This window comes from Bos javanicus, chromosome 16 (genome assembly GCF_032452875.1).
Source record: "Bos javanicus breed banteng chromosome 16, ARS-OSU_banteng_1.0, whole genome shotgun sequence".
Classification (NCBI taxonomy): domain Eukaryota; kingdom Metazoa; phylum Chordata; class Mammalia; order Artiodactyla; family Bovidae; genus Bos; species Bos javanicus.
In genome coordinates, this window is record NC_083883.1 from 43,067,569 (window position 1) to 43,093,637 (window position 26,069).

Sequence of the window (26,069 nt, forward strand, 5' to 3'; positions counted from 1 at the left end):
GGCCCAGGCAAAGCAGTGTGTGGCCTCTCTCAGGCCAGCCACAGCCAAAGATGGGGAGGGAATATCCCTCTGCCTCTCCCTGGCTGGCTTGTGGGGTCCAACCACATAGAGGGGCCATCCACATGCAGGGCCCAGGATCAGCCACAAACCCATTCACAAGGCAGCCCTAATAAAAAATTACATTCTAGAAAATAGGGTGCCATTTCCCATTTGGCTCTGGGCCATCTTGGAGGGGAAGATGGGGGAGGGGTGTGGAGGGTTGGGGTAGCGGGAGTACATTATTCCATCTCTGGGACAGCTGCCTCCTTCCCCACCACCTCCTGGCATGTGCTGTGTGTGTGCTTAGTCACTCGGTCGTGTCTGACTCTTTGCAACCCTATGGACTGTAGCCCACCAGGCTCCTCTGTCCATGGAATTCTCCAGGCAAGAATACTGGAGTGGGTTGCTGTTGTAGCCACGTGTTCCAGGAAACAAACTCACTCAGAAGGACAATGCAGATAGTGGAGTGCAGTTTATTACACAGGTGGGCCCAAGGCAGAGTCTCCTCTTAGCCAAGGACCCTGACCAGTTTTTGTGAAAACCTTACATACCCTATGTGTAAGTGCTCAAACACACCTCCCCAAATTCTCTGAAACTAGTCTGAACAAAGGAAAAGAAAGATACAAAGTTAACCTGTGATTCGTATACCTTAAGCCTAGGTAGTTAACAGTGGACAATTATCAATAGGCCTGTGGTCACACCCCAATAAGCACAATAGAATGTATGATTCTATTTGGTTACACAGATAATTAAGGTATTCTTTTAGGCAATGGTGAGTCTAGGTACGAGCCCTGGGGCTCTTCCATCCGGGGGGTCTGGTTTTCCAGTTGGTAAGTCGTTTCCATAGATTCTGGGCATACAGCTCAAAGTCCGCAGTCCAGCCCAAGATGGAGTCCTGCTTTCAAGATGGAGCCTGTTCTGTCTGTTTCCTCCTTCATTGCCATTTCCTCCTCCAGGGGATCTTCTCCACCCAAGGATCGAACCTGAGCTTCCTGTGTCTCCTGCATTGCAGGTGGATTCTTTACCCACTGAGCCATGAGGAAAGCCCCAGCAAATGCTTTTTTTTTCTTTTTTTGAAAGTCACTCAGTCATGCCTGACTCTTTGCAACCCAAGGGACTATACAGTCCATGGAATTCTCCAGGTCAAAATACTGGAGTGGGTAGCCCATCCCTTCTCCAGGGGACCTTCCTGACCCAGGAATCAAAGCAGGATCCAGGTAGCCATCTGCTGCAGGTGCCTCTACCTTGCTCTCTCTCAGGGTGCTCAGCCTCACTAGCCAGCACTCAGGCTGGGTGCTCCAGGCCCACCCCCACTTTCCTCCCTGCCTCTCCCACTTTCCAGTATTGGCATTTCAAGTCCTGGAGCAGGAGAGAACTGAGCTGCCCAGCAGGGATGCCCAAAGGAGTCCCCTTCCACAGGTGAAAATTTGTTCATTCATTCAACAAACATTTATTGAGCACCTACTATGAGGTATTCAGTGGTCTAGGGTCCAGGTTGAGAGCAGTATTTAACAGACATGGTCACTATGCTCGTGGAGCTCACACAGGTTGTAGTGAGGCAGACAGACATGAAACAAATAAGCCACGAATGAATGAGGCCAGGTTAGACTTTAAACTTGCAGTGTTAAGTGAGAAAAGAAGACTCTTGAGAGTCCCTTGGACTGCAAGGAGATCAAACCAGTCAATCCTAAAGGAAATCAACCCTGAATATTCACTGGAAGGACTAATGCTGAAGCTCCAATACTTTGGCCACCTGATGTGAAGAGCTGACTCACTGGAAAAGACCCTGATGCTGGGAAAGATTGAGGGCAGGAGGAGGAGGAGAAGAGAATGAGATGGTTGGATGGGATCACCAACTCAATGGACACGAATCTGAGCAAACTCCAGAAGTGAAGGACAGGGGAGCCTGCAGTCAATGGAGTCTCAAAGAGTTGGACACAACTTAGCAACTGAAAAACAACAGCAATGAAACAGGAAGGGCAGCTAAGGAATGCCTGGGATCTGGGGAGACCTGTCTCAGAGATGCTGAGACCTGCAGAATGAGAGGGGCCCAGCCTTGAGAGGATCCGAGGAAGAAGAGAATGGCAGGACAAAGGTACACAGTGGGGCGGAGCTCTGGCAGGCCAGGGCCAGAGAGGACCAGGGTGGCAGGAGGCTGAGGGCGGTCACGGGTGAGAGGAAGCTGGATAAGGCACAAGGGGCTAGATTAGGTGCAGGGCACAAAGAGGACTTGGGATTTTTTGGTAACTAGAATGAAGAGCCACTGAAAGTTTTAATCAGGTTTGGTAAGAACGAATTGAGAGAGCAGCATGGAAACATACATTACAGAATGTAAAATAGATAGCCAGTGGGAATTTGCTCACAGGGAATTTGCTTACAGGGAGCTCAAACCGGTGCTCTGTGATGACCTAGAAGGGTGCGATGGGGTGGGAGGCAGAAGCAAGGTTCAAAAGGGAGGGGACATATGTACACCTATGGCTGATTCACGTTGATGTATGGCAGAAATCAATGCAATATTGTAAAGCAATTATCTTCCAATTAAAAATAAATAAATTTTTTAAAGTTTGAATCAAGTTTGTCTTTTGTGATCACTCTGGCTCCTGAATGGAGAGTGGCCTGCAGGGGTCAGGGAGGAGGGGAGGCTCCTCGGTTTGTGCCAGGGCCAGGTGATGGGAACTGACGCAGGTGTGTCCCAGGTCGAGCTGCAGCACTGGTCCATACACTCAGCTTCTCCTGCTGCCTCGTCTCCCAGCAGGCATGAGGAGTGTGGCCTTTATTTCCACAACCACCAACCAATCTGGGGGCTTGTCTTTCACTGTCCCAGCCAGGTTATAAATCCATGTCTATAGTTACCTGCAGTGAAGAAGAAGGAGACCTCAGACCAGAAAGGTTGCCCAGTGGCCAGGCTCCAGCTCAGGGGAGAATCCAACTCCACTCCCAGCGCCACTGAGAAGCCCAACCCATTTTGCAGGAGGGTATGTGAAGGCTCTAGGGTTCAGGTTATTCTCAGCCTCTTGCTGGGCCTGGGATTCAAGCTCCTCCCAGTACCAGGGGAACAAGTAAGAGCAGTAAGAGCTCAGACTGTACATGCGCAACCTGGGCAAGAACTCCAGGTCCACCAGATCCAAGCTGTGTGACCCTGAGAAAATGACTTAACCTCTCTGAGCCTATTTACTTGATTAAGTCTTGCATTTACTCAACAAATATTTAGTGAGTATCTACAGTGTTCCAGGTCTTATTTACCACAGATGCTAAGAATGTTACAGCAAACGAAAGGATTTATAGCCTCGAAAGGAAGACAGGCAACAAGGCAACAGTTAATATGACTTACAATCTCTGCTAAGAAGTGAAAAATAGGGGTACAGGGACTTCCCTGGTGGTCCAGTGGCTAAGATTCCACACTCCCAATGCAGGGAGCCTGGGTTCAATCCCTGGTCAGGGAACTAGATCCCACATGCCACAACTAAGAGGTTTGCATGCCTCAGCAAAAGACCTGGCACAGCCAAATAAAGAAAAATATTTTTTTAAAAAGAGGGGTGCAATGGGTGATAATAATTAGGATAAAGAGATCTCTTTAGATAGGGTGAGATGTAATGAGATCATATACATATATCCCTCAACACACAGCTGGGTACGTGCTAAGGGCCAGCACCCATTAGTCACTATTGCTGGGAACATGGAGGGGAAGGTGAGGGCGTCAGAACTGGCCTTCAACTCCAAGCCCAGAGCTGGAGGAAGGAGGGGCCCCAGACAGCTGCCACTTCCTCCACCACGGGTCAGACTCAGGCCTGGACCCTCTTACAGGTGGGCAGGAAGAGCCCAACTCCTGACTCCAGGTGTTCACTCCACTTCCAGGCGTGGGAGAAGAGGAGACCCCAGCCCCTCCTCCGATGATGTGCCCGCTGGGTCCAGATGGTGGGACACCAGGGGTGGCAGGTCCTCATAGTGCTGCCCGTTGGGGATCCAGCCTTCCTGGGCTACAGACAGAATTTTCAAAACCTCTGCTGCCCCAGTCACGCAGAGCTGGAAGCCCCTCTGAAATCCTTCCCAGGGACAGTCAAAGAGACACGGGCCCCTTCTAAGTGGTCTTCAGCCCTGTGTCCTGCCTTTCTCCTCTTCCTCTAGCTGTAGTCATCAAGATGGTTTATAACCTCTCAATGGGGAGGAAGCTCCAGGGCTCTAGAGCTGGGCATGGGGTCTGCTCTGACCTTCTCCCGGACCAGAAGGGAGGAGCCAGCATCTTTGAGGGGTTCAGAGTTGGGATGAGAAAGGACAGCAGGAAATCAGTCTGAAATGGTCCTTCTCTATGGGCACCTCTGCTCACGGCCCAAGGAACAGACCATATAGATGGGTCCAGGCTCCGTTAAGAAACCCCCTCCACTCCCTGGGGACACCCAGTCCCCGCCCAGCCCCACTGCTACCTTCCTCACCTCTCCCAGCATCTGCTGCTCCCCTCCTTTCTTCGTCCTGGGACAGTGGAGAGGCACGTGGGCCCCTTGAAAGTCATCCCAGATCTCCAGGGGGATGCCCTGATCTTTTCTAGGCATCTCCATTTCCTGGGGTCTCCTTTGAATTTCTCTTTAATTAATAGATTTTACTTTTAGAGCAGTTTGGAGTTTATGGAAATATTGAGAAGGAATTACAGAGACTTCCCATGCATCCCTTTCCACTGCACACAGTTTTCCCTTTTATTAACATCTTGCATCAGTGTGGTCCTTTACCTTTTCCAGTTCTCCATTTTGAGCACCCATGTTCTGCCCTGGTTCTGCTTCCCCCTCCCTGCTGTCAAATCTAGGGCCCACCACATGCCTCATGCACCAGGTAACCAACGTGCCAGGTAACCAATTTCATCGGGTATCTAATGCACCAGGTAACCGATGCCCCAGTTAATTAATGCACTAGGCAACCAAAGCACCAGGTGACTGACGCACCCGGTGACTGAAGAGGGTGTTGCCCTCCCTGGCGCTTGCCCCTGCTCCCTGCTGTGCCTAGCTCGTATCACCAGGTCTCCCAGGCTCCATCCCCCTAGAAAGACTGATTTATGAGAGGGAGGGAGGGGCGTGGGGTTGGGACACCCCAACATCTTTGATCTCCAAGGTTCCCAGTCACTTTCTCCTCCAAGGACCTCAGCCAGGTAAGAGACCCAGGTGAGCACTGGGATTTGGGGGACAGAGTGAACACTGGCCTCCCGCTGGTCCCTCTGACTTCCCTTAAGAAGTTAATAAAACTGCAGGCAAGGATGACCCAGAGGACATGATTTACTCAGGCTGGGGAAAAGCTTTCAATAAGGTCCCTCCATAAAAGACCATTAAGGGAGTGGAATAACCACAGGCTAAGGGGCAACTGTTATGGATTCCAGAGTGGTTTAAGCGGAGGAATTAAAGAGGCATTCGGAGCTGAGAGACGTTATTAATAACCGCACTGGGCTCTTGGAAAGGCTTTTCATCTCCTTGAGCTTCCCAGGCACTGATTCCTCAACACCTGGGTCTCGGTGGATACAGAAGGAACAAGCTAGTGGAGGACAGGCACACCCCACTTTTAAAATTTTATTTATTTTTGGATGTGCTGAGTCTTCATTGCTGCGCACAGGCTCTCTCTAGTTTCAGCAAGCTGGGGCTACCCTGTAGTTGAGGTGCACAGACTTCTCATTGCAGTTCCTTCCCTAGCTGCAGAGCATGGGCTCCAGGCATGCGGGCTCAGCAGTCACAGCACACGGGCTTTGTTGATCCATGGCATGTGGAATCTCCCCAGACCAAGGATTGAACCCATGTCCCCTGCATTGGGGGGCGGATTCCTAACCACTGGATCACCAGGGAAGTCCTCACCCCTACTGAGCAGGACAAGTGGATGGGATGGGATGGGATCTTAGAGTTCAGGGTTCCCTGGAAGAACCTTCATGACACCCTTTCTACTGCTGAGACATGAGACTCTGGAAGGAAGGGCCTGCCCTGCTGGGGAGCATGGGGGTGAGGGCCACGTCTGGCCTCCAGTCTTCCTGCCAGGGCCAAGGACACCATGGGAAACTTACAGCGTGTGAAAGCAGAGAATCCACATGTCCCATTTGGAGGCTCCAGGAGATGAAGTGCTCCCCTGGGGAAGAAGAGGCTACTTCCCCTGGCCTCCTTTGAGCTTGCTCACAGGGACCCTTCTAGAGCCTGGACACAGGCCTGAAGAAGCCTGGGTCTCACCTGTCTGTGGGCACTGCATCCTACCAGGATCTCCTGGACCAAAAGTCCGCCGTCCATAAGGTTTCACCCCTTCCTCCCAACCCATTTTTCAAGGCTCAGTTCAAGTGGCACCTCCTCCATGAAGTCTTCCCAGCCTTCAACCTGAATTTGCCCCTCTGAGTTGCATCCCCTCCACTGCCTACTCTCCATAATACACCCAAGGGCCCCCCACTACTACACGGTTCCAGTCCAGCAAGGCTCCAACCTAGGTCCAGGGTCACCACAGCCAACCCAGTGTCTGCTTTGGGTGTCCCTCAAGATCTTGTTGTTCAGTCGCTCAGTCGTGGCCGTCTCTTTGCAGCCCCACGGACTGCAGCCCACCAGGCTTCCCTGTCCTTCACTATCTCCCAGAGCTTGCTCAAACTCATGTCCATTGAGTAGGTGATGCCATCCAACCATCTCATCCTCCGTTGCCCCCTTAGAGGCCTGTGCTCCTGGAAACAGTGGGCACAGCAAGGCCCTCAGAGGATCTCCCCACGGGGCTGAATTCTGAGCAGGCCTTCCTGGTACCTCCATCCCAGCGCAGCCTTTCTCTGAATGTTCTCCTTCCCAGAATTTATCTCTCCCACTAAAATTAGCATTCCTTTTAAAAGTTTTCACACTCTCAAATCGTTCCTTAAATGTGCATATTAACTGGGGAAAAGACTCGCCTTAGCTACTTCACCCAGCCTCACATTAATCTTCCTACAACCCCATTACAGGTAACAAGCCTGGTCCCCTTGGCTCAGCATCATAAACTCAGGGTGACTTCAGAGCAGTCTTCCGTGCCCAAGGCTGACAGCTGCAGAGGGCAATACCATGTGGAGGGCTCTGCCTGCTGGCTTTGTCGTCCGCAGGCAGAGACCGTTCCCTTCTGGTTTCCTCATGGTACCCGCACCTTCACCTGGGGCCAGTGACCTCCTCGTTTTGTACAAGGGGAAGCTGAGTGAGTGAGAAGCCGAGTCAGTTGCCCAAGTTTTGAAGCAGATTTGAACTTAGGGCATCTGGGCTCCACCCCCATGGCCACCACACTGCACTCCCCAGGAAGTGGCTTGCACAGGGACTTCCCTGGTGGTCCTCCTGCTCCCAAGGCAGGAAGCCTGGGTTCAGTACTTGGTCAGGGAACTAGATCCCAGATGCCACGACTAAAGAGTTCACATGCCACAACTAAGACCCAGCACAGCCAATTAAACAAATAAAAAATTTAAAGTGGCTTGTGGAAAGATGGTGACGGGCAGAAGGTGGCCATGCCCTGTGAGTTGGCCACCTATTGACTGTGTGACCTAGGCCAGGGCAATTAGGAGATAAGAGCAGATTTTAATTTATAACTGTTCATGTATAATACATTAATCCTTATCACAATTCTACGAAGTAGATACCATTACTACTGTTGTTGTTCAATCGCTAAGTTGTGTCCAACTCTTTGCAACCCTACAGACTGTAGCACACCATGCTTCCCTGCCCTCCACCATCCTCTGGAGTTTGCTCAAACTCATGCCCATTGAGTTGGTGATGCCATCCAACCACTTCATACTCTGTCGTCCCCTTCTATTCCTGCCCTCAGTCTTTCCTAGCACCAGGGTCTTTTCCAGTGAGTCGGCTCTTCACATCAGGTGGTCAAAGTATTGGACTTCAGTATTAATAAGGCTTCAGTATTAGTCCTTCCAATGAATATTCAGGGTTGATTTCCCTTAGGATTGACTGGTTTGATCTCTTTGCTGCCCAAGGGACTCTCAAGAGTCTTCTCCAGCACCACAGTTCGAAAGCTTCAATTATTCGGCACTCAGCCTTCTTTATGGTCCAACTCTCACACCCATACATGACTACTAGAAAAGCCATAGCTTTGACTATATGGACCTTTGTTGAAAAGGTGATGTCTCTGCATTTTAATATGCTGTCTAGGTTTGTCATAGCTTTTCTTCCAAGGAGCAAGCATCTTTTAATTTCATGGCTGCATTACTACTGTTCCCACTGTTCTATATATAAGGACATTGATGCACAGAGAGGTTAAGTAACTCACCTAAGGACGGCTCATACACAGCAGAGTCAGGACTCAAAGCTGAAGAGACTATCCTCTCCCTACAACCCCGTTACAGGTAACAAAACCCCTCAGCACACCATCACTCCACTCTTACAGGCAGCCTCCCAGCCATTAACAACTGGAAACTTCTTGTCCTGATTTCAGTGTAACTTTCAGATCAGACTGCACCTCTGGAGTCTGTACAACCTCTCATTTGGCCCAAGCAAAGATGTCAAAGGGAGCAGGGTCCTACTCCCTGGCTCTGCCCTGCACCCCACCGAGCCAGCCACTACTTGGTGAGAGTCCCAGGGGTGACGACCATCTAGGACCTGAGTGTATTTTGGGTGTGCTGAGTCTTCACTGTTGCAAGTGGGCTTTCCCTAGTTGCCTTGCTCGGGGGTTTCTCTTGTTGCCGTGCAAGGACTTCTGTACTTGCAGCATGCTAGCTTAGTTGTCCATGGTGTGTGAGATTCTAGCTCCCCAACCAGGGACGGTCATGCCATGATCTTTTCCTGCATCCCCTGCACTGGAAGGCGGATTCTTAACCACCTGATCACCAGGGTAGTCTCAATCCTGATAATTCCTCACTAGAATTTCTGGGCTTTTTCCACCAGGACTGGAACCTCCCCATGGGCAAGTCAGGACACTCTCTCTGACTCAGCCTGTGTCTGGGAGGCAGGTCAGGCAGAGTCTGGAGGATTCAAACACTGGGACTCCGTCCCTACCATGAAGATGCCAACAGGATAGGTGACACAGAAACACACTCCCCCACCAGGTCCCTCCACTGCTGGACAAATGTCCCGAAGCCCCCACCGTCAGGCTAGACTATAACAGTGCCTCAGTGGAGATCTGTCTTCCAGAATCCGGAGATTGTTCCACCTTCTGTCCCTAATGAGTGTCCTCAGCCAGTTTCAAGGGGCAGTGACATCAGATTTCTGAGTTTGCTCCAGCCTTGGAGGGCAGGAGAGAGACCAGAGAGAGATGGGCCAGCTGGCGGGTTGCCGGGTCAGGAACCTGGTCCTCGCTACCTCGCTGGGCAATAGCAGTCCCAGGGCCTCCCGAGGTGATTTACCAGACAATGACAACCTTTAATGTCTGTTCTGCTATAATCTCCTTTATCTTAATACAATCTTTTCCTGTTGAACTCTCCAGAGCCCCAACTGCTATTTTCAATAGAGGGATTTTTTTTTTTTTATTACAACTTGATACTGTGATTACTGTCGAACTCTCAGTCTTTGTGGAGGGGAAATTAATAAGTTTTTCTTAAGCGCTCTGCACAGGCACTGCATACTAATTAGGTCAGGCTGGCTCCCCCATGGCCGGAGTCGATTATCAATCTGGCCTCTCGCCTGCCGAGACCCAGTAGCTGTCACGTCTGCAGGGAGATGGTCGTGAGGTGTTGGCTCCTCCAGCAAGTACTGGCTATCCCCCAAGGGGTCAGGGGCCACCCTGCTCCATTCCTGCATGTGTCTAGGGGGCAGGAATTAGATATAGATGGGGAATCCCAGAACTAGAAGCAACCTTTGTTTTCAGCTCATACAGGCCTCCCCCTGCTGCAGTGCAGATGGAGAAACAGGCCAAGCGAGACGTGACCTGCCCACTCACAGACAGCCAGGGGCTAGCCTGGGGCTGTCACTCCTAGGTTAACATGCTGGGTCTCTCCCTCACTTCCTTTCCTGGAAGGTGTGTCTTCTCTTTCCTTGCTGTCTGACTACAATCCCTCTTGCTGCACTGTTGCCTCCGTCCTGTTCTGATTGGGCTGAAAGATTGACAAGTGAGTTTCTTGTCGCTGCCAGGAGAGGAAATGGAAACACGGCCCTGTCCCCACTGAATGCCACTCTCCTCCCAGCACCAGTCATGTTTGGCTTGATCGAGGGAAGAGCTCCCTCGGGCATCCTGCCAGCCGGGGCTGCCTGCTTGGGCAAGCATGGCAGTGAGCGAACGAAACAAATAGCACCCCCTTCTCCCTTGACTGTGGCCATCCACTCGGTCAAGCTTGTCACAGCTGCCCTGGGGAGGTTGGTGGGGGGGCGGGGAGGGACTAAGCTGACGCTACACCTCAAAGCTACAGCAGGCTTGGCAACAAGACAATTCTGGGGCCAGAAGGAAATGGAGGCACCTTCTGGTCTCAGGATTGGCCTGGAAAGTGGAAGAAAGCTCCAAGGTTGCCCCTGAGAAGACAGCCCATCCTTGTCCCCCAACCCAACTACAATGATGAAGAGCAGTTACTGGGGGCAAAGGGAGGGAGTCAGGTGAGACAGCAGAAGACTCCGCTCACAAGGAAGTCTTGGCCCCCCACCCTGAACAGAAAAGAAAATGATCACAATCAAAGGAAGCTCTAGTTGGAGGCTTGAAACCATCCCCCAGAAATGGACACCTGGGCTTCAGTGAACGCTCTGGTCCTGATGTCCCCGCTCTAGTGGACAATGGGTTCAGGTCATCAGGCCTCGGCTCCTGTTCAACCTCTGTGCTGCGTGATCTTGCATTTCTCAGGCGGCAGAATGAAGACACTGGGCCACTTGTCACCTACAGACATCACCTGGGAGGGGTGCTGAGGAGGGATAGGGGAAGGAAAACACCAGATCCAAAGTCATCTTGTTACAAAGATTGAGGCTCATGCAGTGGGGGAGTAAGACCCTTATGTAGTCATTCATTCGTTTGACAAATGGAGCACCTGAGAGGGTCCCTGTCCTCAAAGGCGCTCGTGCTCTGGAGCCAGAGGGTGGTCATGAAATAGGAAACCACATAAAATGACTTTAGCTAGGGTGAACACTCCCCAGGGATAAGACAGAGCTGGTGAGAGGGGGGATCAACTAGAGACCAGAGGTTCTCTGTGCCCTGTGCAGAGGTGACATGGAGGGCTGGGACGACTCAACCAGCTATGTCCTCAGAGAGACTGTGGCCCCTCTACAGTGGGGACAGGTAAGGATTCTCCTCCTCTTGCCACCAGGGGGCAGAAGACAGGTTCCAAGCTGACACAATAATGGGCAGGCCAGTACCTGGACTCCAGAGAGCCCGGGCCATCAGTGGGGAGGCTGTAAGAACCTGGGTGGCCACCTGTTGAAGAAGAGAGGAGGGAGCAGACACTGGGACTGAGCTCTGACGGCAGAGTGACAGCACATTACTCTTACTAAGTAAATTAAAGCCATTAATCACTGTAATTAGCAGAACTGCTCAGCAGGCCTTTAGCCAGGCTATTAATACATTGGCACAGGCTGCCCCATGGACTGGGTGACCTCCCCACAGTTGACCGGTGCACGCAGGCTCAGGGGTCGGCTGCCAGGCTTGGCAGGAGGAGAATAGAGATTGGGGCCCAAGGGAACCTTAGCAGGGGAGAGGCCCCTGTCCCTTCCACATGTCTACCCATGTCCTCAAGATTTCTTTGGATTAAGTGAATGGCCACGTCCCACTAGCATTGTAAGTGCCATGAGGTATGGACATTGTTTGCCTGGGTCATGGCTATGGTCAGCTCCAACATCTAAAAGAGTGCTAGGTACACAGCTGATGCTGGGAAAGTATTTGTTGAATGAATGGATGAATGAGTGAATGCATACACACTACTCTCTCACTTCCAGGTAAACTGATCACAAACTGATAACTCTGCTTGGATCACTTCACTTTGCCAAGCTAATTCCTCAGATCCTTCAGGTCTCAGCTACTAAGATACCATCTCTCCTCGGAGAAGCCTTCTGGTAGAGGTAGAAACCCCCAGGTAGAGGCTATGTACCTCCCTTTCGCACCTGGAGTCTCCTGTGCTTACGCCTGTACTGGAACTTAACACATAACATAACAATTGCTTGTTTATGTATCTCCCTCTCTCCCCACAAGACTGAACTCTCCATGACAGCAGGGGGATCATGGTATCTCCAAGGCTTAGCCCAGTGCTTGTACACAGTAGGTACTCACAAAATATTTGTTGAATAAAGGAGTCAGTGTCAATGAATGAGGAATGGGAAACCAGCTGTGGGCTGCTCTGAGTCTCACCTGCTCTTCTCTGATTCCAAGTGGGCTCGAGCAGCAGGCATGGACAGGGCAGAGGAGGCAGAACTGGAGTCCCCAGCCCTGGGTGCTGGGGCTCCTCTTCCAGTCACTTCCATCTCCCTAGGCTCACATTTTAATAATGGAGACATTCAACCATTAAAAAAAAGAGTGAAATAATGCCACTTAAAGTAACACAGTTGAACCTAGAGATTACTATGTGATCTTACCTAACAGCTTATGAAGTCAGATAGAGAAAGACAAATATTATATGATATCATTTATACGTGGAACCTAAAAATAGTACAAATGAACTTATTTATGAAGCTGATAGAGATTCACAGGTGTGGAAAACAGTTTTATGGTTACCAAAGGTGGGGGGATAAATTAGGGGTATTGGCTTGACAGATACACATCACCATATACAAAATGGATAACAAGAATTTGCTTGAATAGCACAGGAAACTATATCTGATATCTTATAAAAGAATTGGAAAAAAGAACATATATATACACAGAATATATATATATATATAGGGGGGCAGGGATGCTTCCCGGGTGGCTAAGTGGTAAAGAATCCACCTGCCAACGCAGGAGGCGCAGGTTCAGTCCCTGGGTCGGGAATATCCCCTGGAGAAGGACATGGCAACCCACTCCAGTCTACCTGCCTGGGAAATCCCACAGACAGAAGAGCCTGGCGGGCTACAGACCATGGGGTCACAAAGAGTTGAACACGACCTAGTGATTAAACAACAACATAGATATAGAAGCAAGCACACACATGTACATAGAACCAAATCACTTTGCTGTATACCTAAAACTAGCACAGTATTACATATCAGCTATACTTCAGTGCAAGAAGAGAAAGGAGACGTTGATCTCACAGAGCAGAGCCTCCGGGTCTCCAGGAGGGGTGATCCTGTCCCCAGAAGACCTTTGGCAATGCATCCACTGGGCTGTTTCCTCTACCCAGGCCCCAGTTCTCAGCACCCTGAAAAGGAACAAGGCCACACTGGGAGCTTTCTCCAGTGGCAGACAAGCCCCTCAGTTCAGCTTGAGCTTGGCCTTCCTCCTGAAATGGGCAGGCGGGTGTCCTGAGACCATGAGGTGGCCTCAGGGATCAGAAGATGTTCATCCTTTGAGAACACAGGAAAGTGCTCAGGAAACTGCAAGATGCCACCAGCTGCAAGTGGGAGCAGGGGAGATGGTGCGAGCAGAGGCTAAAGGAGGGTTTACTGGGTCTCTAGGAGTGGGTGGGCTGGAGAAGGGGAGGCCAGGGATCAAGATATTAAATTGAGTCCACACTGGGTTCCAATTGAGGTTTCTCACTGGGCATGTGGGTGGGGGCTTGGGGATGCCTCTGTGACCTCAGGGCCCTGTGGGCTCAGTCAAGGGACCTTGGAAGTCAGCACACCTGAGTGAGCATTTTTCTTTTTCTGCTTTCTGAGCCTCAGTTTCTTCACCAACAAAAAGTGATAACACATACCTGATAGGTGTGGAGCTTAAATTAGACAAAGCAAGTGAAATTAACTATGGTGTTGGAAAAGACTCTTGAGAGTCCCTTGGACTGCAAGGAGATCAAACCAATCAATCCTAATCAGTCCTGAATATTCATTGGAAGGACTGATGCTGAAGCTGAAGCTCTAGTACTTTGGGCACCTGATGCGAAGAACTGACTCATTAGAAAAAACCCTGCTGCCAGAAAAGATTGAAGGGAGGAGGAGAAGGAGACGACAGAGAAGGAGATGGTAGGATGGCATCACCGACTTGATGGACATGAGTTTGAGGAGGCTCTGGGAGTTGGTGATGGACAGGGAAGCCAGGCGTGCTGCAGTCCATGGAGTCCCAAAGAGTCGGACACAACTGAGCGAAGTGAACTGAAGTGAAGCTCCTGGCACGTAACAAGTACTCAGTAAATATGGCATACAAGCTTTCCACAAACAATGGGACCAGGAGCCCCACTCAGGACCTGCTCCCTGACGTGCACACCCCTGACACTGCCCGATGCCCCATCAATTTTCTTCTTCCTCAAATTGAAGGTCAGACTGCCTTGATATTGAGTAAACAGTCCTGACCCCTGACCTTTCTGAACAGGACCAATGATTAAACCCTTAGGGACATCCTGATCCACTCCTCTCAGAGTATAGGAGGCCAGCCATCGCCTACTGCAGATGGAAAGGTTACTGGTCAAGGAAGAGGAAATTTTCCTAGGAATATTTTTGTCCCAGGAAAAGGAAATTCAGTCCTAGGACTATAATCTTCCCACAGTTGGGTGAATGTCAGTTATTTCTACAGCCTAGTCCTTCTATTTCCTCTGAGAAAATACCCCCATTCCAGGTGGTACTGGTAAGACTGCCAATCAAGTGCCAGTCTCTCCCAAAGGGATGGGCACCTGGCTCCACTGTATCCACTCATTCCTTTGGGCAAAAGTGATTGGTTCAAGTGTGGTTACATGACCCAAGCTAAGCCAATCGGATCCTTCCCTGGTGGCTCAGACAGTAAAGAACCCACCTGTGCCACTGGAAGAGACCCAAGAGACCCAGGTTTGATCCCTGGGTTGGGAAGATCCCCTAGAAAAGGAAATGGCAACCTACCCCAGTATTCTTGTCTGGAGAATCCCATGAACTGAGGAGCCTGATAGGTTATAGTTGATGGAGTCACAAAGAGTCGGACATGACTGAGCGACTAAGCATACACAAAATATATGCTGCAAGATGGCAGGGAAGTACCTGAGTCCTGTGACAGAGGTTCCATAAATATTCCGAGTGGATGAGGTGGGGTCAGGGTAACCTGTAACATATAAAGCATCTTACGAGTATTAGGAATAAGTGAGTCTTCCTAGTACATGACTTGGGGAAAGTGCCCCAACACTGCCTTGTACCAGGGCACAGAGCTTGGCAAGCAGAGCTTTGAATGTATTTCAGCTCCCACTCAGCCCCTTAGCAGGGGACTTGAGCAGTTCCTAAACTGCCAATATATGCCGCCCCCACTCTCCCTGCCCTGAGGACAGAAGAAAGCAGCTGGTGAATGAACTCAAGAGAAAGTCAGACAGAGCTGTGATGACATCATATGATCCCCAGACTCACCCCTGGACTCCTGTTTCACTGGAGCCAATAAAGTTCCTTTATTCTAAGCTACTTAAGTTGGATTTCTATAGCTTGCCACTTAAATAGCCTGATCACAACACACAGTCAAGTCTTGGCCTTATAGTTCCTGGGATCCTTAGGTATATGGGGTGCCATCCCCCAAAGTCCATCCCTCCTATGGGCACCAAGCCAAGAATAAGCATGGCTTTTAGGAATTGGACATGAATCGGAAAAACTGGACCCAATTTCTAGCTCTGGTGCCAGCTAGCCTACATTTGGATCCCAGCCCCTTACCTTCAACCCCTGTAACCTGGAGCAGTTATTTAACCTCACTGGGCCTCAGTTTCCTCAGCTGTAAAATGGGCGTAATAGCAGTATCTATATCATAGGGTTGTCAGAGAATTAAGTGAGCTCAGTGACTAGAACTGAAACATGGCAAGTAAATGCAGTAAAGAAATGTCAGCTGGTGGAGTTATTACCAATTTTGGACTCACCTTCCCCATCTGTAGAATGCGAATACAACTCAGAAAGCTTTTAGAAAGGCTAAGCAGGACAGAGTGGGCAAAGCCATGGGCAGAGGGTATCACACAGTCAATGCTCAGTGAACACTCATTGAATCTGAATCTTTGGCTGCTTCACTGAAATCTTTGAGCAGAGTTCTCCTCCTGCCGGAAACTAGCAGAAACAAGCCTGCACTTCAGCGGGAAGCCCAGCAAGGAGGAAATAAATACTCATGCAGATTATTCCTGAGTAGAGTTCTCCTGGGACACTTATTGCTAGGAGCCGTCTCATTCCACAGCCAGACGCAGCAAACACTGCGGCAGTTCACCTCCGGCTCCGCGCTCGCGGGCTCACCCTCCAGGGGCAAGAGACGGGGAGAGGGGAGGAAATTGAAAAGTTTGATTTGTCGAGCCCGCCAGCGCTGCCCCCACCTCAGAACATCACTGAGTCCAGAGGCCCGGGCCGCCAAATCACCACCCGGGTCTCTGCCAGTGCTTCTCCTCTGTCTTGTCATTAGCCTGTCTGAGCCTTTACGGCAGGCAGCCGGGCGGGGGCGGGGTGGGGAGCCCGTGGGTGATGCGGAAAAGGGGTGGACCGGGCGGGGCACCGAGACTGGGGCTGCAAAGCAAAGCAGACAACGGATGCGAGGCTGCTGAGAGGACCCCTGCCCAGAGGAAAGGGAGCAGTGAGGACTGCGCCCTGACGTCCCGTCTGTGTAGACCCTACCTTCCAGAGGGTTCCTCTGTGTTGGCCAACGTGGAGAGTTGTCTCCGTGGCAGACACTGTTCTAAGCACTGTTGTGGTCACTACTGTTCTCGTTAGCAGACAAAAGGCTTTATCTTGCACCTACTACTATAAAAAAAAGAGTGTGTGTGTGTGTGTGGCGCTAGTGGTAAAGAACTTGCCTGCAAATGCAGGAGAAGTAAGAGTCGCAGGTTCGATCCCTAGATCAGGGAAGATCCCCTGGAGGAGAGCGTGACAACCCACTCCAGTACTCTTGCCTGAAGAATCCCATGGACAGAGAAGCCTGGTGGGCTACAGTCCATAGGGTCGCAAAGAGTCGGACACGACTGAACGACTTGAGCACACATGTACTCATGCGTAGCTGAGTCATTTTGCTGTAGAGCAGAAATTAATACAACACTGTGAATCAACTATACTTCAATAAAAAATAAAATAAGTCCAATGAGAAAAAAATAAGAATGCTTATAGCCAAAGGCCAAGTCAAGTTTGAATTAAATGTTCAAATGTGGGGAAAAAAAGAGAAAAAGGCTTTGTCTGCTCTCATTTCTGTGAGAGCTGAATTGTAAAGTTCCTTCCTGTGTGCTCTCCTCCTGCTGCTCCAGTTTCTTCCTCTCACAGAAGCACCTTCCAGGGAGAGCTGTTTCCTTGAGCCCTCTTCAGGTAACCCCGACACAAGATTGCAGCCCGCAGGCTTGGCAGTGCCTCAGCAAATGGCAGGGGCATTTGGTTCCCTTTCTAATCCCTCCTTGGAGCCTCCAACTGTGTTTTCTGTCCAAGGACATGAGGCTGGAAATTCAACATCAGCTCAGAAAGGGAGCAAGACACAGCAGGTGAAAGGGAGGGTGGGACGAACTGAGAGAGTAGTATTAACATATATACACTGCATGCTAAGTCGCTTTAGTCGTATCCGACTCTTTGTGACCCCATGGACTGTAGCCTGCCAGGCTCCTCTGTCCATGGGATTCTCCAGGCAAGAATACTGGAGTGGGTTGCCGTGCCCTCCTCCAGGGGATCTTCCTGACCCAGGGATTGAACCCATGTCTCTTCTGTCTCCTGCACTGGCAGGCGGGTTCTTTACCACTAGTGCCACCTGGGAAGCCCAAGTGAAAGTCACTCAGTCGTGTCTGACTCTTTGTGACCCCAGGGACTATACAGTCCATGAAATTCTCCAGGCCAGAATACTAGAGTGGGTAGCCTTTCCCTTCACCAGGGGATCTTCCCAGCCTAGGGATTGAACCGGGGTCTCCTGCACTGCAGGTAGATTCTTTACCAACTGAGCTATCAGGGAAGCCCATATATATGTGTGTGTATATATATATATATATATATATATATATATATATATATATATACACACTATCATATAAATAGATAGCTAGTGGGAAGCTGCTGCATAGCACAAAGAGCTCAGCCTGTGCTCTGTGGTGACCTAGAGGAGTGTGATGGGAGTTGAGGGTAGGAGGGAGCCTCAAGAGGGAGGAAATATATGTATACATCGCATGACTCATGTTGTTGTACAGCAGATGTATATACATACTATGTTGTATACATTTACAACATAGTATAGCAATTACCTTCCAATTAAAACTTAAAAAAATTTTTTTTCTAATTAAAAAAAAGTGGGGGTTGGGAATTAGAAAGCACAGCTTCCCAAGTGAGCTGCTGGGAAATCCTATAAAAAGGCTCCCTCCACTTCCCTAATGTTCAGAGATGATGATTTATGGAGACGGCTGTCTTCCCAGCCTAAATCTACTTCCTAGAACTTGAGCCGTCATCGATGTAAAACTAATGAAAGGTTTATGAATTACTGAGCTCCAGGTACTATTGATAAACTCCCTTTCATGCCGTCGTTCTAGCTCATCGTCTGCACAGCCCTTCTGGGCCTTTGCAGCAGAGAGTGAACCTCAGCAGTGGATCACTGCAAACCTCCCTCCCCTCAGAAGCGGAAAGCCTGCTTGTGCAGCATGCCATCCCTGCCAGCAGCAGGGAGGGGGTCCAGACTGGCAGGAGAACTGGGGGGTCAGCAGAGACCTCGAGATGGCAGGAAAGTTCTGGACCTGGTGAATGGTGGTTGTTGTGAAGCCTGTGTATGTGCTCAATGCCGCTAACTGTGCTCTTCAAAATGTTTATTAAAATGCGAAATTTTATCTTATGTGTATTTTGTGAAAAACTGAAAGTCTTAGTCACTCAGTCATGTCTGACTCTTTTCGATGCCATGGACTGTAGCCCACCAGGGTCCTCTGTCCATGGAATTCTCCAGGCAGGAATACTGGAGTGGACTGCCATTCCCTTCTCCAGGGGATCTTCCCGACCCAGGGATCGAACCCAGGTCTCCTGCATTGCAGGTGGATTCTTTACCATCTGAACCACAGGCAATTAAAAACTTTTTTTTCTTTTTAAAGCCATAGACCTTTGACCTCGGAGAAGGCAATGGCACCCCACTCCAGTACTCTTGCTTGGAAAATCCCATGGGCGGAGGAGCCTGTTAGGCTGCAATCCATGGGGTCGCTAAGAGTCAGACACGACTGAGCGACTTCACTTTCACTTTTCACTTTCATGCATTGGAGAAGGAAATGGCAACCCACTCCAGTGTTCTTGCCTGGAGAATCCCGGGGACGGGGGAGCCTGGTGGGCTGCCGTCTATGGGGTCGCACAGAGTCGGACACGACTGAAGTGACTTAGCATAGACCTTTGACCTAGCTGCTGCTCCAGTGCTCACTGCAGTTCAGAAGACCCCATTTGTACTCAGGGACAAAGCTGCTCTGAGCCCTCACAGCTTGTGGTCTGGAGGGTCTTCCAGGTGTCCGAGCTCCATCTTTCTTGCTTTGCTGCAAACCCTCATCTCTGTCTGATGAATTGTAGCTTCCTTAAAAAGGGAATGTTGCCTCATATCACAGATGCAGTATATGTGAGGTTAGCAGAGTGGGCTCTGGAGGCAGATTCTAGCTCTGGGCTGTGTGGCTTTGGGCAAGCCACTTACCCTCTCTATGCCTCAGTTTACCTACCCATTGAGAGGCTGTAAGTAGTCAGCACTTTAACCATGCTCGATATGAACCTAACACATAGTAAGTACTCCATAAAAGTGGGTTCCTATTGTTCCCACTTCTCTGAGACTTCCCTGGTGGCTCAGACGGTAAAAGCATCTGCCTACAATGTGGGACACCCGGGTTCAATCCCTAGGTTGGGAAGATCCCCTGGAGAAGGAAATGGCAACCCACTCCAGTATTCTTGCCTGGAAATCCCATGGACAGAGGAGCCTGGCAGGCTACAGTCCATGGGGTTGCAAAGAGTCGGACACAACTGAGCTTCAATTCACTTCACTTCACTTCACTATTGTTCCCAGCTTTCCTTATGCTCCAATCACTGCTGAGAGCATCGTCTTTGGATATGAAAGATGTGGCAATTGAGGGGAGGGTGGCAGCAAGTAGAAGGTAGAAGTGGGTGGAGGGCATGGGATGGCAGCAGACTTGGGAATGGGTGTGCAGCAAAGGTCTGCCTTCCCAGACCGTGGTCGCTCACATCATGATTTCTGAAAAGGAGTCATAGGAACACTGATATCCCGACCTGTAGGGACCAGCCACTCTGGAGGCAGACACAGTCACCTCAGGGACCCCAGGCAGCCATGCTATCAGCAGTGATTGTCTGGAATGCAGGAGAAGCTGGAAACAGTAACTGCTTGTGACTGTTTGTGACTTCTGGGGCCAGTGCATTGAAAAAAAAACAAAACGACAGCTTCTATTTTGTTGTCTCATGTCGCTCACTCTGAGGAAGACACCACCATTTGGGAAACTGAGGCCTCCTGCCAGCAACCAGCCCCGTGGGAGTGAAGCATCTTGGGAGTAGTCCTCCAGCCCTGGTCAAGCCTTCAGATGACCATAGCCCTGGCTGACATCTTGACTGCAACCTCAAGAGAGACCCAGAGTGAACTTGCTCCTGAGTACCTGACCCGCAGAAACAGAAAGAGATAATATATATAGACGTTCGTTATTGCTTTAAGTTATTAAGTTTGGGGAGTGATTTGTTATACAGCATTAGATAACTGATACAGACAGGGAGGGAGACAGGTGGGCAGGGTCAGGGGTATCTTACCCAGGGTGTGGAGCTGATAAAATACATTCCCGTGCGTCTCCCCTTCACTTCACCCTGATTTTTAGCCAAGTGAATTCCACTTCTGTTTTGCCGCTTGCCAAACACACCCTGCCTTTCCCACCTCCATGCCCCCAAACGCTGCTTTCTCCAAGACTTAAGGCTGGGGTCAGGGACTCAGCCCTTCTTACCGCTGCAGCTGGCGGCCAGCTGGCTGTCTAATAAAGAGATCACAGCACCACTTGCGGGAGAGGCTCTGCAGAGCATGGGGAGCCCTGTAGATTTTAATCCTTTCTCTCTTTAATCATTCCTCCACCTCTTCTGGTTCATAGGTTTCCACATGCACTGCAGTTTCCAAAGCTACGCGCCACCTCCCCCAGACATGGCAAACCACCCTTCTCTGCTCCAGAGGGAGTAGAATTCAGCTGAGCAGGAAATCCCAGGATCTCCGTTTGCCTTCTGGGAGCTGGAGGGGCCAATGGGTGTTAGGGACCCAGGACCCTCCAGCCCAGGCTGTCATTATCTTTGGCCTCTGACTCAGTCCTCATGAAAACACATAAGACCCCTGGATGTGCTGGGAGCTGGGGATGGGGGTAAGAGGGGATGGGAGGGAGCTGCATGATTCCAGGAGTGGCCGGGTCAGGCTGAGACAGTGGTTTCAGAGAAGGGGTCTTTGAAGTCAGACAGGCCTGGGAGCAAATCTCAGCTCTGCCACTTCCTGCCATGGGACCTCAGACAAATGATTTCTTTCTCTGGGACTTGATTTTGCTACATACTTAATAAATAAGAGTAGGGGGTTGGGGGAGCTGGGGAGGGATCCAGTAGGAGTTTGGGGTCAGCAAATGTAAACTGTTATATACAGAATGAATAAACAGCAAGGTCCTACTATATAGCACAGGCTTCCCCGGTGTTGCTAGTGGTAAAGAACTCACCTGCCAATGCAAGGGACACGGGTTCGATCCCTGGGTCGGGAAGATCCCCTGGAGGAGGGCATGGCAACCCACTCCAGTATTCTTGCTTGGAGAATCCCATGGACAGAGGGGCCTGGCAGCCTATAGTCCATGGTGTCACAGAGTCAGACATAACTGAAGCAACTTAGCATGTACTATATAGAACAGAGAACTAGATTAACTTTCCCGTGATAAACCATAGTAGAAGGCTGGCATGCTGCGGTCCATAGTAGAAGAGTCGGACATGACTTAGAGACTGAAAAACAACAATACGTGTATAATTGAATTACTTTGCTGTACAGAAGTAATTCACACAACACTGTAAATCAACTATAGTTCAATTTAAAAAAGAAATAGGGACTTCTGAGAGAGTCATTTCCTAGGCAGGTTGATAAGGAGTCTAGGGGTCCCCAAGGAGAGAGGGGTCTGGAATTCTCAAGGAGAAAGAAAGGACAAACTTTTTTTCTTTCTCCACATTCCTTAGGATTATATAACAATAATGTATCCTGCCTAAGGACAGTCTCTGGATTAAACCTTCTGTTATCTTAAAATGTAAATTATGGGAGTAGACCTGGTCTTTACAAGGATGTATCCTGCCTGAGGACAGTGTTATCTTAATGGAAGTAGGTCTGATGAGGTCTTTACAACCTCTAGACATTCTTTGGATTATATAACTTCATTGTTAACACTAGCAAGCGGGTACTCTTTCTGCCCCCTTCTGATGCCTATGTCAGAAGCTTTCTCTATCTCCTTTATACTTTAATAAAACTTTATTACACAAAAGCTCTGAGCGATCAAGCCTCGTCTCTGGCCCCGGATTGAATTCTTCTCCTCCGGGGGCCAAGAATCCTGGTGTCTTCACGTGATTCAGCAACAACCTTTCACTTCCCTGGTGGTCCAGTGGTTGAGACGTTGCCTTCCAATACAGAGGATGCTGGTATGATCCCTGGGTGGGGAGCTAAGCTCCCACATGTCTTGTGGCCAAAAAACCAACAAAACATAAAACAGAAGCAGGATTGTAACAAATTCAATAAAGACTTAAAACATTTGAAAAGAAATAAGCTTTGCTTACAATGGGAATAAATCAATAAATAGGAGTGGCCAGCAGTAGGGCTAGAGTCTGCAGGTGACGCCTCCCTGACCTCAGCCCCCCTCAGCCTTCCTCTCAGTCAACTGGCACGCAAGGCAGTTCTCCCGACTCTGAGCACCAGCCAGGCTGGGACGCCGGGTGACATAAGGACGTTAAGCAATCCTTCAGGCCAAAGAATCCTCACACAACAAATTCATTCTGTGCTGTAAAGAACTTGGCTGCACCCCTGCTCGGGCATTTGAGCTCTGAATTGCTGCCCTGGCACTTTGGAGACAGAGAAAGGAGAAATGAGCTCAGGAACTCTGGGAAGAGACCTTTAAACCTGCTTCAGAAATCAGATTTGTCTGGCCACCCACTCACCTGCCCTCTAGGTTTGTATGAAAGGAAGGGACTCTGGAGGGCTGCCTGTGAGGCATGGAAAACAGAGCCAGGAAGGGCAGGGGTCAGGAAAGGGGTTGAATGGGACACACAGACATGGGGGCCTCCCAAGTGAGACCCTTTCTCCTGACCCCGGGAAGCTCTGGGGCAGCCAGAGGTAAGAGCTCTCTCACTGGTGTTGGGATGAGCAGATGTGAAACTTACAGACACAATAACCAGCCTGCACTCCTTCCATTTGTTCAGGCCAAGCTCTGCCCTCCTACCCACAAGGCAGGTTTAATGCGGACCCTTTCTTCCTCCCCAAAGTGGCCTTGGATGCTTGCTCATTCATTCATTTATTCATTCAACACCCTTCCATTGAACATCTCCCTGGGTACTAGTGAACAGAGAGGGAGGGCAGAGTTGATTAATGAAATTCAAGTTCTAAACTCCAGCTAGAACTCATGGCACCAATCATTACAGCTCAACCCCCTCAGGTATCCATTGAAAAACAGGGTCTCCCCGGGGATGCCAATAGGGTCTCCACAAGGGCTTCTCTTGTGGCTCAGTCGGTAAAGAATCTGCCTGCAATGTGGGAGACCTGGGTTCAATCCCTGGGTTGGGAAGGTCCCCTGGAGAAGGGAAAGGCTACCCACTCTAGTATTGTGGCCTGGAGAATTCCATGTATAGTCCTTGGGGTTGCAAAGAATCAGACATGACTGAGCCACTTTCAGGGGTGCCAAAGAAGGTGACCAAAATTGCCCAAGAAAGACTGGGAAGGCTTTCCCAGAGGAGGGCCAATCCGAGCTGGGTCCTGATGGCTGAGTAGGAGTTCATCTCAGAAGGAGAAGGAAAAAGAGGAGAAGAGGAGGTGCAGTGCGGGGTGGAGGGGAGGCAAAAGGGCATTCTAGGCAGAGGAGTAAGCACGCTTAGGCACAGAGGTGGGAAAGTTACGGTATTTGGGGAATCAGCAAAATATAAAAGTGAGGACTTCTCTGGCAGTCCAGTGGTTAAGACTCCGAGCTTCCAATACAGGGAACGCGGGTTCAGTCCCTGGTCAGGGAACTAAGATCCCACATACCATGCAGTGCTGCCAAACAACAACAACAACAGTGGATTTCTGGATTTCACGCGAACTGTGCAGAGAGGGTACAAGGGGGTGTCTTCCATCAGTTCCACATCCCCGGTGAAATATCTCTGGCCTTGCCCACCCATCTCCTTCCTCACCTGTATCAGTTATCCAGTGCCATGTAACAAATTATCCCTAAAATTAGCAGCTTAAAACAACAACAAACATCTAAATGTATTATCCCTTTCTGTTTCTGCGAGACAGGAATTCAGGAGCAAGCTTGCTCTGGGTCTCTTTTGAGGTTGCAGTTAAGATATCAGCCAGGACTGTGGTCATCTGAAGGCTTGGGGCTGGAGGACCTACCTCCAGGATGCTACACTTTCATGGGGCTGGTTGCTGGCAGGAGGCCTCAGTTCCTCTCCACATGGTGGTAGCTTCCCCAGAGTGAGTGATATGAGAGAACAGGGCAGAAGCTGCCTTTATGTATATGTATGCATGTATGAGTGCTAAGTCACCTCAGTCGTGTCTGACCCTTTGAAACCCCATGGACTGTAACCCACCAGGCTCCTCTGGCAATCGGATCCTCCAGGTAAGAATATCAGAGTGGGTTACCATGCCCTCCTCCAGGGGATCTTCTCGACCCAGGGATTTAACCTGCATTTCTTGTGTTTCCTGCACTGGCAAGCTGATTCTTTACCACTGGTACCACCTCGGAAACCCTATGTATATGTATATTTGTGTGTGTATATATATACACACACACAAATGCGTGTGTGTGTGTGTGTGTGTGTGTGTGTGAACTGGCCTTTTTTTTTTTTTTTTTTTTTTGGCCACATCATGCATATGGGATCTTAGTTCCCTAACCAGGGATGTAACCCACACCTCCTGGATTGGAAGGGTGGAATCTTAACTACTGGACCACCAGGGAAGTCTCTGAACTGGCCTCAGAAGTCACAGTAATTTCTGTAATATCTTATTGAACCCTCATTCAATATGAAAGAAGACCATATAAGGGTGTGAATATCAGGAATTGGGGGTTCTCAGGGATACCTCCCTGATAGCCTTAGTGGGGACAAGCCCTTCTACAGAATTTCAGGGAAGCAGACACTCAGACTCCGAGGCAGTCTTTTCCATCAGTTTCTATGAGACTTTTCAAGGCATCTTCCAATGGTGACTGGTGAGGCTATGGTGTCAGACAGCCTAGTGATGACTGACCCTGGGGCCAGAGGGCTAGGGCCAGAAGGACCATCTGTGTCTCTCAAATCATGCCAACACATAAGACAGAACCCATCCCTGGTTGTGGTCCAACTGGCCACATGGCTTCTGGAGTGGTTATCTTCAAAGCAGGCTCATAAATGTGCCCTCCAGCACATCCTTATGACATTGCCAGCTGGATGGCCCACACCAGGCAGGGACCAGTCATGTCAGTGAGACCCATGCCAGGCCTCGGACCCATTGAGAGGTTAGTGTGGTAGTTGGGGCATCTGAGTAAGTCTCTACATGCCTGGCCCAGGTCCTCGACAGCTCAGACCTGCTGGCCCCTCAGGCTGTGCAGGCCTTATGTAATTGGAATGCCAGACAGCACCTGCGGACAATTTTATCACACTCTGTATAATGTGTAAATACCATTAAGTTAGACAGATTTTCTCATTAATTCTCGGTCCCAGTGACAGACCAGGAATTAACACAATTGATTTTCCAGTCCCTACTCATTATCAATCATCCCCCTAGAACTTAGTCACATTTCATCTGTTCCACCTGGGCCCCAGCATCCATTTGGAGGCTTCAACATATATTAAACTAATAAAGAGCAATGGGCACTGCCGTGTCTGCCCTGGAAACCAGTGGGGAGGCACAAAGAAAGAAATCTTGGGCAAAGAGTTGCTTCTGGGGCTTGTGTATGGAAGAATGGACAGTCCTGGGGGTGCAGTCTTGTCCCTGGG

General features: G+C 49.9%; 1 protein-coding gene across 8 annotated transcripts in view; it reads right to left on the minus strand.

Annotated features, from left to right (window-relative positions):
• Positions 1–26,069, minus strand: part of UBIAD1 (UbiA prenyltransferase domain containing 1) — a 95,988-nt gene that overhangs the window by 42,270 nt on the left and 27,649 nt on the right. Inside the window, exons 2-4 of one of the 8 annotated variants that reach the window (XR_009729951.1) lie at positions 12,250–13,234; positions 11,265–11,322; positions 497–10,816 (exon numbers count right to left, since the gene is read on the minus strand). The exons of 3 other annotated variants lie outside the window; for them this stretch is intronic. Coding sequence is in view for 1 of the 5 variants with exons in the window: in XM_061382736.1 (XP_061238720.1) it covers positions 13,227–13,234 (8 nt within the window). In the remaining 4 variants the exon portion in view is untranslated. Of the gene's footprint in view, positions 1–496; positions 13,235–26,069 lie in introns of those variants that run through there. 4 more of the 8 variants (XR_009729949.1, XR_009729950.1, XR_009729948.1 and 1 more) reach the window with 4 other exon arrangements.